General features: G+C 45.3%; 5 protein-coding genes across 5 annotated transcripts; 2 read left to right on the forward strand and 3 right to left on the reverse strand.

The window, feature by feature from the left end:
* Positions 1–1,693: 1,693 nt before the first annotated feature.
* On the forward strand, positions 1,694–3,962 carry AGABI2DRAFT_192144 (hypothetical protein). Its single transcript, XM_006460372.1, has 8 exons — positions 1,694–1,789; positions 1,841–1,972; positions 2,024–2,045; positions 2,103–2,210; positions 2,276–2,361; positions 2,425–2,437; positions 2,485–3,246; positions 3,304–3,962. Exons 1-8 carry the CDS (start codon positions 1,741–1,743, stop codon positions 3,479–3,481), a joined length of 1,350 nt encoding a protein of 449 aa, XP_006460435.1. The 5' UTR covers positions 1,694–1,740; the 3' UTR covers positions 3,482–3,962.
* Positions 3,963–5,245: 1,283 nt separating this feature from the next.
* Positions 5,246–6,294, reverse strand: AGABI2DRAFT_142667 (hypothetical protein; the record flags this gene model as incomplete). Its single annotated transcript, XM_006460373.1, has 3 exons — positions 5,246–5,751; positions 5,803–6,202; positions 6,256–6,294. The coding sequence occupies 3 exons, from the start codon at positions 6,292–6,294 to the stop codon at positions 5,246–5,248; spliced, it is 945 nt and encodes a 314-aa protein (XP_006460436.1).
* Positions 6,295–6,788: 494 nt separating this feature from the next.
* Positions 6,789–8,013, reverse strand: AGABI2DRAFT_192145 (hypothetical protein). Its single transcript, XM_006460374.1, has 4 exons — positions 7,940–8,013; positions 7,491–7,890; positions 6,913–7,439; positions 6,789–6,838 (listed from the first exon to the last, which is right to left on the reverse strand). Exons 1-3 carry the CDS (start codon positions 7,976–7,978, stop codon positions 6,970–6,972), a joined length of 909 nt encoding a protein of 302 aa, XP_006460437.1. The 5' UTR covers positions 7,979–8,013; the 3' UTR covers positions 6,789–6,838; positions 6,913–6,969.
* A 264-nt stretch (positions 8,014–8,277) lies between these two features.
* AGABI2DRAFT_177999 (hypothetical protein) lies at positions 8,278–10,565 on the forward strand. The gene is made up of 6 exons (XM_006460375.1): positions 8,278–8,361; positions 8,417–8,560; positions 8,609–8,876; positions 8,947–9,196; positions 9,258–9,502; positions 9,659–10,565. The coding sequence occupies exons 1-6, from the start codon at positions 8,303–8,305 to the stop codon at positions 10,403–10,405; spliced, it is 1,713 nt and encodes a 570-aa protein (XP_006460438.1). The 5' UTR covers positions 8,278–8,302; the 3' UTR covers positions 10,406–10,565.
* Positions 10,566–10,859: 294 nt separating this feature from the next.
* Positions 10,860–11,898, reverse strand: AGABI2DRAFT_178000 (hypothetical protein; the record flags this gene model as incomplete). Its single annotated transcript, XM_006460376.1, has 3 exons — positions 10,860–11,362; positions 11,414–11,813; positions 11,860–11,898. The coding sequence occupies 3 exons, from the start codon at positions 11,896–11,898 to the stop codon at positions 10,860–10,862; spliced, it is 942 nt and encodes a 313-aa protein (XP_006460439.1).
* Positions 11,899–12,077: the final 179 nt, after the last annotated feature.

Below are 12,077 nucleotides of genomic sequence, written 5' to 3' on the forward strand. Positions count from 1 at the left end.
CTAGGCCAGACTCAATTCCTTTATCTTGAACTTCATAGCGACTAGCGATATGGAAGAGTAATAATATTAAATTGCGGAATTACAACATGAACTTCTGTTCGTCTCAAGCGGCCCACAGTCTTGTTCCCCAAAGTTCGGCGCTTTCGACTGCCGGCTCCAGCAGTTGCGGTGCTCCAACTCCGGCCTTTTTAAGTGGGAAAGACCCATCCCAAACGGCGGCAGTTTTTCTCCTAGAAAAGGAATCTCATCGATCAAAAGGCTGGTGAACCTTCCCACTCTTTGGGCCGAGCGAAAACCACTACTGCACTCCAGGCAATCTTCGATGTACTATCTGATTGAAAAGTATAACACTCTATAGAACCCCTCATGAGATTAATTCGGGATCGTGGCGCCACCTCTTCTTTTCTTCTTCTTGCTCCGCTTTGCAGCACTCCATATCCTACCCACCTGTCATCCAAGTCGGACTCGAATACAAAGGTCTCTGTTGCCACTAACCAGCATCACGAATAGCCTACTTCGTTAAAGCATTCTCAAACTCCTGCCTTCGACAAGCAACCAGTCTAGCGACGCAAACGCCCAAGTAAGTACGATCAATTGTTGTGGACAGATTGTCCTCTGCTGAGTCAAAAACGAAAGGCTGTACCCATGCAGGCTGGCAACTGCTACAATGATGCGCTACAACCTCTGGTTCGAAGAAGACTGTCGCATCCTTATCAGAATACGTCGCCAAGCTCTAAAAGAACTATCTGCGAAGATAAAACCACTGATGAAATGCTTCAACCAACCCACAGCCGAGAACTACATGACCCACTGAAAGCAACAATTGCTGAGTAAGTGAGTAGATATGGTTTGCCGCTAGTAGTTATTCATCTACTAATTCAAATTGTCAGAGGCCAGCCTTAGCACGTTAGAGAAGGAACGGGAGCCCAAGTTTCTATGGCTCGGATTGATGAAGATGAGCGAGGCTCACTCTCCTATCACTGAAGACGACATTGAACCAGACCGGATTCCTAAAGTTGATCCAGTGGGAAATCTCCAAAGGGGCCATGGGTTTGGAACAAGATAAATCTTGATTATGACTATCAGATGAAGATCATGGGATGACCGTATCGTAACACAGTTTGGCTTCCCATCCTGAACGCCGGCAAGCGTCTCTATCGAAGGGCGGTGAATGTTCAAGATAGTAAGATGGGAATGACGAGACTCCTTGGAAGGGTATTCGTCGTTGTCTTTCGTTCGATTGTCGTTGTTTATTCTCACTTCCTTTGGCAAACATATATCTACCTTCGTATAAGATTCAAGCTCAAGCTTCCGATGGATAGCCGCCACTGTCTATCCTCTCGCGTTGTAAATCTCCAGTGTGCCTTTTAATACAACGAGTCCACTCTACCGTCACACCTTCCTTTCGACTTGACCTCAGACCTGTATGAGATCTAAAGCGCAAGGTTTCAGTTCCGATAGGTCCAATTATCCTGTAATCAGTGAGCGGTCTCTTTTATTCTACCTCAGGCTCAAGTTAAAGTTAATCCTACTGAGTTATCTTCCATTGCGTGTCTCGGATACCGGCCCGTTATCAATTAAGTAAATGCTAATTGTTCAGAACGCCTAGCCCAGGATAGAAATACAGGAAGGCAATCTTCGGACCTTAGTCAAGGTGAGCTTCCTCCAACTGTACATATATTGAGATGCCTTGCTTACGCTTTTCACCGGTGTTTGGCTGATTGCTCGCTGGCCGCCAGTATGTCAACGGAAGAGCGTTCTCTACTTCCACGACCACCTCAAACACCTTGTATTTATTGGTCCTTCGTTTTCCTTCGCCGAGGCTCATTCACCTTCATAGCACCACAGCAATATGGATCGAATTCCTTGCCCCGGCTTACAGTATCTAAGAACAGGGAGAAATTGGAGAAACGGCTACTCAGGAAGTTAGATGTTCGAATGTCAATGTTGTTGCTCATGTATATCGTCAACTGTGAGTTTTTCATACGTTGAGGCATTTCTACTACAAAGCTGAACATTTTAGATATCGACCGTATTAGTGCAGCGTATGTACTTCGTTGCATACATAGGAAAATCATTCACTGACATCCGGATTCCTCCAGTGCAGCTCGATTGCGTGGGTTTGAAGATGATCTGAAGCTAAAGGGTGCTAAGTTCGCATCAATCTTGTCGATATTCTATGTGGGCTACATAACACTGCAGGTTCCTTCGTGAGTCCTCAAATCTTGATCTTGTTGTCATCTCGTAAAATATGTTCCTAATGTCAGGCCACCAGAAATATGATTCTTAGTCAGGTCAAGAAGCCATCTCTCTACATACCGTGTTGCATGATGGTTTGGGGAGTGATTTCATTCATGACGGGTCCGTCGTCTTTCCAGTATATGGCTGTTTCCCCGCGTTGACGTCAAACATTTCGATGCTCAGGATTCGTCACAAAGTATGCGACTTCTCTTCTGTGCCTTCCTCTTCCTTATACTGTCGTAGCTATTGCAGTGCCCTTGCCGCGCGGTTCCTTCTTGGGTTCTCGGTAGCCGCCTTTTTTCCTGGAGCCCTTTATCTGATAGCTCGATGGTACAAACGAGATGAACTATCTCTCCGAATCGCTTTCTTTGCATGTGGAAGCAATTTGAGCAATGCTTTCGGCTCTCTCATTGCATCTGCAGTTTTGGACCTCCTCGATGGTGCCCTAGGCTACTCAGCATGGCGTTGGCTTTTCTTTGTAGAGGGTGCTTTCACAATCCTCGTCGCGATAATCGCCACCTTCATTCTCCCCGATTTTCCCGAATCTGAAAACATATCATGGCTTACATCCTCTGAGCACGCTTTGGCAAAAGCGAGAATGCGTGAAGACACCGCCACTGAAATCACTCGCCCCGAATCTTTGAACCAATACAATGTCAAGTCAATGAAGCGATTTTACAATGTAAGCGCCGGCAATCTCGTCCTCGCCATTTCAGACTGGAAGGTCTGGTATATGGCACTTGCTGAGCTGGTTTCCATTATCTCCTCTTCGCACTATCTCTACTTCCCTACTCTGACAAAAACCATGGGCTACAACACAACAATCTCGCTATTACTCTGTGCTCCTCCCTGGCTTCTTACCGCTGTATGGTGCCTTTGGCTTTCTTGGCATTCGGACAAAACTGGAGAACGGTGCATGCATGTTATAGTTCCTCACTTCATCGCTATCGTGGGTGCCATCTTAGCAATGTCTATGATGAATACTGCTGCTCGTTATGTATCATTGTAAGTTCCTCCACGTTTCGCCTCCATTAAAATCATAATTGACTTTACAATGTTTAGATTCCTTGTCGCTCAAACTAATGCCGGGTTTCGTATGTCTCATCGCCTGGTCTTCATCTACGGTTTCCAATCCTCCCGAAAAACGCGCAGTCGCACTTGCGCTTATCAATGCCGTATCACAGTGCGGAAATATAGCTGGATCCTTTATATGGGCGAAGGCTTGGGAACCCACTTATAAATTGTCGTTTGCTATTTGTGCTACGTTTGGGATGATTACTATAGTGCTGTGTCTTTGGTTACGGACGGCATTGAAGGGGATGAATGAAAAAATGGACTGTAGGGACGGGAATGACGATGAAGTGATGAATCCGGCAAGGAAGCGTTGGAGGTATCAAATTTGATTATTGTTGACCGAGACTTGAACCATGCAATTGGTTCATAATTGCTTTGTTACGCTTACACGGGAACAAGAACACAATAAGAAACATTGTGCTGATGATGTGTCAGTGTCAATCACACGATCAACCCCGATCTATCCTCTCAAGCCCTCTCAGGGTCTCAACTTTGTACTTGATGAACCGCGCAACGCGCGAAAGAAGCAGGTCGCTGGGTTGCAATTCGAAGGTACCAAATCGGAAAGATTTATTGTTTTCTCGACACTCCCATTTCGCGATAGAAACTAACTGTACTACGATCAATTTTACAATGTTTCATCTCTTGAACATGGGAATGTTCTCGAAATCACTGATGGGCTCTTCACTCCATTGTATTAGACTTTGTGGTGATTTGGATCTTATATTCTGTGAAAGGAACGACAAAGGAACGATAAAGAAATTTCATAAACCGACCCTGGGCCCTATATATGTAAGTTTGAAAGTCAGCGATAGTGCACTCGTCATATTTGTGAGATTCATAACAGTTTCGAATCGAGTTTTTTTCGTCTCGTCTTGCGTGATCAAGAGTCGAACAAAACTTGAATACGACTGCTTCCTGCCTGCCAAGACATTGAGTCGGGGAAACACAATAAAACTCAAACTTGAAGCAGATGAAAGACACTTGGACAAAGCAACAGAAAAGAAGGAGTGTCCGGAAATTTACAGCACATGGGACGTCAAAAGCGCGAGCTCGAATGTTTGAGCAAGCAACAAAAAGAACAAAGTATAACGGATGTTCTTCTGACGATCTCGTAACCAACGTCGTACAGATTGGCGCTGAAATCTTTGTTGTATATTATTGGGAACAACCTAGGAACAACAAAGAACGTACCAAATTTACTTCACCGCCCACGCAAGTTTACCTGAGACTCGGCTTAGAATAGAACGAACGGGTCGTCAGAGAACTGAACTCCGCGAACTGCTAAGTATTTGAATAGGTGGCGCAACTAGAAAACAATAGTTTCAATGAAGTACGAAACCGGGGAGTGCCACTTGAAATCAAATGCTTGCCTTTCTAAGTTCAACGACTTGGAGTCTGTTCCGAGAACACAATGCAAAGACAATGCAAAGACTCTCGCCTCGGCTGACTCACTCTCCTCAGGATCTATAAACTAGATTATCCAGCTTGTCGTAACAAATCGCAAGTTGAGGTTCAAGTTTGATCGCCTAGCCAAATATGGATGTCGGTTTAGTCTTGGTTAGCTCGGCAGAACTCGGCACCTCTCGGCGTCGATCCACCAAACACTTGCACAAACTATTTCAAGCTTTCGTCCCGCTGAGTGGCAAATAAGAGTTATAGCCAATTATTTTAAACTCGAATCAATTGATCTTGAAATTTTAAAGTACCACTATCCCCAAAACTTAATTGTGAGGGAGGAAACGTTCTTGTCGGACCTTACCGGGACCGCGTACTAGTTTGTATTTTGGACAGTATCACTAGGAACTTGAAGCTCAAAGTTGAAAGTTTTCATTTCATAGAGAAGGGCCACTTCTCTTCAATCAGACCATTCATTTAATAAGTCCCGTATTTTGTTCGGGTAATTCCATCCTTGATCAACCAATCAAATCTACCGACTTGAAGAATCACCGCCTTGAACTATTGAAAAGACGGGGAGTGCAAGGAATTTTGTATTCAGCGAAATGGCTTCGACGATCTTCTGCCAGAATGAGATCTTCATTTTTTCTGGGGGTGGAGGATTCGGTGGTGCTTCGAGATCGACAGAATTCACTGGGATACCTGGCTGGGCAACCGCGTCTTGTGTATATCTAGGTATGAGTTCGGAGGCCGGGCGATCCATGTGAGGAATTTCGATACGAAGTGCGAGGCGATTCCAATCCAGAGAGATATTATGCTGAAGATTCTCAAGCATCTGCCACTTTTCGCTCACTAGATGACATTCGTCGTCGGATGGGGGATTATGCTCGAATGACTCTGGATCAAAGCCTTGCTTGGTAATATTCCGAAACATCTCTCCGAATTCTTCTAATAGCGAGTTGCATTCCTCGATCGCGGTGATCATCGTTGAGACTATTAGTCTGCTCTCAGTGATAAACAACGACGCGCCATTGTTATCTGACAACGAGTGCGTCAAAGAATGTGGAAAAGCAAATAAATCGCACTCACCACCACCGATTAAAGACGTAACTCGGAAAACAGCGCCCTCCAATTCTTCCCGAAATTCAGACAAAGCTTGCTGCGCTTTTTCTACTTTATTCCCAGCTTTCTCAGCCATAACATCGTAAGGCCTCTTCACGTATTCGCTCACCCTTCTGGTTTCAGATACATTGTCCACATATTCGAAATACTGTCTTGAAAAGTCGCGGCCTGACAACATCATGTCGCGCAATGGGATCATCTTGCGCCCCATGGCCTTCCGAGCTTCAAGTAGCGTTTTCATAGCCGTTGAAGAGGGATTGGATTCCAGAAAATTCTCCAGTGCAGTCGACAATTTATCAAGTTGCGGAAGAAGTATGAGCCATGGTATGTCGTGTATCTGTGTGAATAGTTGTTGGCTAGGAGGAAGCTAGTAGGAAAACATTCAGCGTCGCACACGGAGAGGTAATATGTAAGGCGGACCTGGAAGAAAACGCACACCAGAGGCTGCGAATCAGTCATGGTAGAGGGAAGAAAAATTTGGATGGCGGCATTGCTTAGTCCCTTTGTGGCGACAATTACACAAGGGAACCAGTAGGGACCAAATGCGGATTGTTAACAAAAGCCGCCACAACGACTTCCTGGCACCTCAAGTTTTATCAAATCCCAGATCAGAGTTATCTAACCCACTTGCATGAAAACCCTGGTCATGGCAGAGGAGGATCATTTGATCGCCTAACCAAATATGGACTAGCTCGGCAGAACGGCACCGCTCGGCGTCGATCCGCACAAATTACTTTCGTCCTGTCTAAATGGCACTAAGAGTTGTGGCCAATGATTTTAAAAATCGAATCAATCGAGGCTCAGCCTTGGAGTCCTAAGTACCGCTAATATCCCTGAAGCTGGGTGTTTTTAGAAAACCCTTACGTATGAGGGAAGAAACGTTCTTATCGGGCCTTTTCGGGACCGCGTAGCCTGTAGTCGAGCATGTGTATCGCTAGGAACTTGAAGCTCGAAGATGAATGTTTTTCATTCCATAGAGAAGGGCCGCATCTCTTCAATCAGGCTGGCATTCACGTAGTTAGTCCCGTATTTTGTTTGGGTAATTCCACCATTGATCCATCGATTAAAGCTACTGACTTTATAAATCAACATCAAACTATTGAAATGCCAGCCAATGTAAGGCACTTCCTTTTATCAAAACGGTTTCGACGAGAAGCACGAGAGCCGCTGGAAGAACTTCCGCCAAAACGAGATTTTCGCTTTCGCTGGGGATGGGGGATTCGGTGGTGCTTCGGGATGGGCAGGATCCGCTGGTATACCTGTTAGGGCAACTGCGTCTCGCGCATCTTCCGCATCTTCAGGCGTGTCGTTGTAGGTCGCGACTTTGAAACGAGGAATCACTATACGAACTGCGAGGAGATCCCAGTCCAGAGACATATTATGCAGATGTTCCCGAAGCATCTGCCACTTTTCACTCACTAGCTGGCATTCCTCGTCGGATGGGGGATTGTGCTCGTACGCCTCTGGATCGAAGCCTTGTTTGGTGATGTTCAGAATCATTTCTTTAAATTCTTGTATTATCGACTTGCATTCCTCGATCGCGGTGACCATCGTCGAGACAATCTGGCTGCTCTCAGCGATGAACAGCGACTCGTTGTTGTCATCTAACAAAGAGTGCATTAAGAAATGCAAGAAAACAAATAGGTCACGCTCACCACCACCGATCGCAGACATAATTCGGAAAACAACACCCTCCAACTCTTCCCGAAATTCAGTCAAAGCTTGCTGTGCTTCTTCTACTTTCTTCGCAGTATTTCGAGCTTCGATAGTGTATGCCCTCTTCACATCTGGGCTCACCGTTTTGGTTTCGAATACACTATCCACATATTTGAAATAGTGTCTTGAAAAGTCCCGGCCCGCCAACATGGCCTCGCGCATCGGGTCCATCTTGCTTCCCATGGCCTTCCGGGCTTCGAGTAGAGCTTTCTTAGCCGTTGAAGAAGGATTGGTGATCAAAAGAGTTTCCAGAGCAGTTGTCAACTTTTCTAGCTCCGGAAGAAGTACGACCCAGGCTACATCTCGTATCCGCGTAAAGCTTTGCTGCCCAGGAGGAAGCTAGGAAGAATTTAACGTCGCACGCGCAGAGATGACACACAATGCATACCCGGAAGAAAACGCATACTAGGGGTTGGGGGTCAGTCATTGTAAGGGAAGAAAGAAGACGTGAATGGCGTCAATCCCTTCACGTTGACAAGCGTGGGTGAATAAGGGAAACGAACCGGTGGGCACCAAAGCGGGCAATGTCAGATCCGGATCTCAGGCCAAAATCACTGTTGACGCTGACGTTGAGATCCCGGCGCCTGAAAACTGGTAGCAACAGCAACGATTCTAATTGAAAACAAGGCTCATTGTTTTGTCCATCTTGAGCCATCCGAGTCCGTCGTGCGTATTTAATGACAACGACATTGAACGAGACCTTCTCAACAACCTCCTTCCCTTCTTCTCGTCTGCAATTCACACTGTCATAATGAACAACGATTCTAGTAGTTCTACAACCAAGGGTAGAACCACCAGTCACAATAATCCGTTCGTCTTTTATAACCAACCTGGCACCCTGGTTTCTCTAAAATTGAATGTTTAGTGTTCAAGGCTGCCCGACCACAAAGTCGCTCAAGAATAAGTTTGCCAAGAATGTGTCTCGCAGTTCAGCCGCTTTGGTAGCTATCTTGAATAGGGGTTTCTCCGGCGAGTGCAAATTCCCTATATTGACACGAACTATAGATCGGTGAGTACAATGGTCAGCATTGTTCCAGTGTTGCCTAACGGTTCACAGTCAGAGTTCTCCAGAATTAATGAAAACCAAGGAAACAGTAAAGGGGATACCAAAAATAGAGTTCCAGACCTTATCAGAATTCAGCCAACAAATTCTTGACAATGGTTCGAGACTGCAGAAACACCGACGGGAAATATTCCTAAACCGTGCATTCGTCTCGAACGAACCACGTCTTAAACAGATTGAAGAAGTCGAGGGAATACGTTCTTGGATCACAGAAGAACAAAACAACTTTGGCACTAGTGGAGCGCACTTAATTGGCCGCCATGTAATATCTATCTCCGAGGTACTCTAATTCATTCACTCGACCTGCATTGCCAATCTCACATATACTACAGAGTCATACCTGGGTCAGCAACGAAGCCGACAAAGTTGATTCGAAAATTTGCGCAATACAGATCCTCAGGGAGAATACCGAATATTGGCAAGGTTTTTGGGCTGCGATAAAAGACCAGCTGGTACCGAACATTTCTTTGGAGGGACCAAAGGCTTTTGTACCATTGCTGGGATTGGTAAATTGGGCCGCCGAACTCATAGCTAGTAGTGTCGTATACGACAAATCCTGGGAGAGAGAAAAGTTCTTAGAAGGTTTGTGACGTCTGTGTCTCTTCTATCAGAATTCTTGCTCAAGGAAAGAGATTATTTGTAGTGCTTGATACATGGGAAGACATGTTAAGGAAAGATCATAAACTAATATTGCAAACACAGAATGAGTTGGCGAATTACATAGATTCGATGTCGAAAGCGAAGACACTGTGGGCAACCGAAGTCGCTTTTGTGTGGGGCAACAAGGTGGAAAGCAGCAATATATCAGGTGACGCAATCATTCAGTACGAGTCATGCTTGCGGAATATGGAGAGTGCAGAGAGAATGTTGTCGCTCACAATCCAACCGGTGAGTTTTAGCGGATCTTTGAGATTCTACCAAGTGAAATTGACATTGGAGCTGCAGTTTAAACAAACATTGAATCAGTTAACCCCGTTTTATGGGTCCGGGGTGAGCAAAGCAATAATTTCAGGCCTGTGACAATGATTTACCGGTCGTATATAGATATCAGTCCAGCGCGATACGAATGATTTTTGCGACCATGTCCCATATATCACAATTGATCTCAAAAAGTTGCTCACAGCAAAAGATATCATATCCGACAGCCAGGCAGAACTTTTCGAGGAAAAAGTGTACGACCTTGCACGAATAATCTATGGGCGCCTTGAAGCGATTAACGAACTTTGTGCGCAATGGAGTAAACCCATTGACCCAGGGGAGCTGGCGTCATTTCTCCGTGAAGGAACTAAGGATTTTCTCATTGGAACTAATCAAGTTATTACCGCAATCAAAACCATCGTACAAAATGAAACCTGTGATAGCAAAAAAAAGCAAGCGGCGAAGAAGCGAATGGAATGGGATAGACGGTATAAGAACTGGAACTGGAAGGATAGGCCCTTGGTTAGCACCGTTGCGGTCAACGAGGTCCTAGAAGACCTGGAGGTCATTATCGGGGTCATCCACTGTTTATCGGTTTCTACTGCTACGGGGACAAATATGAGGCTGTCCATCGGAAAAGCAGCCGAAGTCAAGAGATCCCAAGTAGAGTTCAGCCACTCCAATTCACTACTGAACGATTTTTTCGATGTACTCGGGAACGAAATTCAACGGGGTTCAATGGTTTTCTCGGCACAAAGGGTAAAAGAACAGACTAAGACGAAAAAATCCCATGGCGGTCTGTTCAGGAGGCAGTGGAATAAATGGTGGGGAGCGAAACCAGCAGCGCCAATCGAAGAACTCGGGTTGATTTAATGGTTTTGAGCATATCTGTAGAGTACAAGGACATTATCTTCATTTCGGGGTTATCTCAAGCTGTGGCGAGTGGATCGCCGGCTGCGCCTGTCTGTTCACTCCATGACAAAGATTGAATTATTTTCGCCTGTTAGAAATTTGGACCTACATACTAGTATCTATTCCTTATATATATGCCTGATTTCATTCTTTATCGTGTACAAAATGCGAGCTACCACGCCATACCCCAGATTGTTGTAAGTGTGACTACCATTGTGAGTCCAAACATAATAAAGGTAACATTACGACTAGATATATGTAGTAAGACCACGCTTGACCAGACGACTCATTTAATGAATCCTCTGTATTTTCCTTGAGCACGGTGCATTTTGCTCCACATTGAATATGTTTAGCTACACAGAGTTAGCATGAGTAATCAAATTTCAAAGGACGACCAATACAAAACACTTTGTATTCAGCAGAATCTTTTCGACGAGAAGTGCGAGGAGAGACGTTGAAAGAACTTTTGCCAGAATGAGACCTTCGTTTTCTCTGAAGGTGGGAAGTTCGGAGGTGTCTCGGGATTGACAGGATTCTCCGGTATACCTGTAAGGGCAAACGCGTCTCGCGCATCTTCAAGAGGCGTGACGTCGTAAGTCGGATTATCCATGTCAGGTGTGTCGTCACTGGTTGGATTACCCATGTGAGGAACTTCTATACGAAGTTCGAGGAGATTCCAATCCAGAGAAATATTATGCAGAAGGATCTTAAGCTTCTCCCATTTTTCTCCCACTAGCTCGTATTCTTCGTCGGATGGGGTATTGCGTTCGTATGACTCTATATTGAAAGCTTGCTTGTCAATGTTCAGAAACATTTCCTTGAATTCTTCTAACAGCGAATTGCATTCCTCGATCGCGGTGACCATCGTTGAGACAATCAGTCTGCTCTCAGTGATGAACGATGACACGTCGTTGTTATCTGACAATGAGTATGTCACGGAATGCAGGAAAGCAGATACTTCGTGCTCACCACCATCCATTGAAGACGTAACTCGGGCAACGACACTCTCCAGTTCTTCCCGAAATTCAGTCAAAGCTTGCTGTGCTTCTTTCGCTTTCGTTGCAGCCTTCTGAGCTATGACAGTGTATGCCCCCTTCACGTAAGCGGTCAACATTCTGTCTTCCGATACGCCATCCACGAATTCAATATAATGTCTTGAAAAGTCCCTGCCTGTCAACATGACGTCGCGCAGTGGAATCATCTTGCTCCCCATAGCCCTCCGGGATTCGTGTAGAGTTTTCATAGCCGTTGGAGAAGGATTAGTGAGCAGAAGAGTCTCCAGAGCAGTCGTCAACTTTTCCACCTCCGGAAGAAGCACTAGCCATGGTATGTCGTGTATCCGCATGAAAAGTTCTTGACTAGGAGGAAGCTAGAGGAATTCAATGTTGTGTATACGAGTGAGATGTAAGGCATACCTGAAAGAAAACGCATACTGAAGGTTGTGATTCAGTCATGGTCACGGTAGAGGGAAGAAAGAAAGTTTGGATGGCGGCATTGCTTACCCCCTTTGTGGCGACGACAATTAGACAAGGGGACCAGTCGGGACCAAATGCGGATTGTGAACAAAAGCCGCCACAACTACTTTCTACCTCAAATTTATTATCGGAGTTCTCAACCTACTTGCATGGGAACT

This window comes from Agaricus bisporus (assembly GCF_000300575.1).
Source record: "Agaricus bisporus var. bisporus H97 unplaced genomic scaffold AGABI2scaffold_4, whole genome shotgun sequence".
Taxonomy (NCBI): Eukaryota; Fungi; Basidiomycota; class Agaricomycetes; order Agaricales; family Agaricaceae; genus Agaricus; species Agaricus bisporus.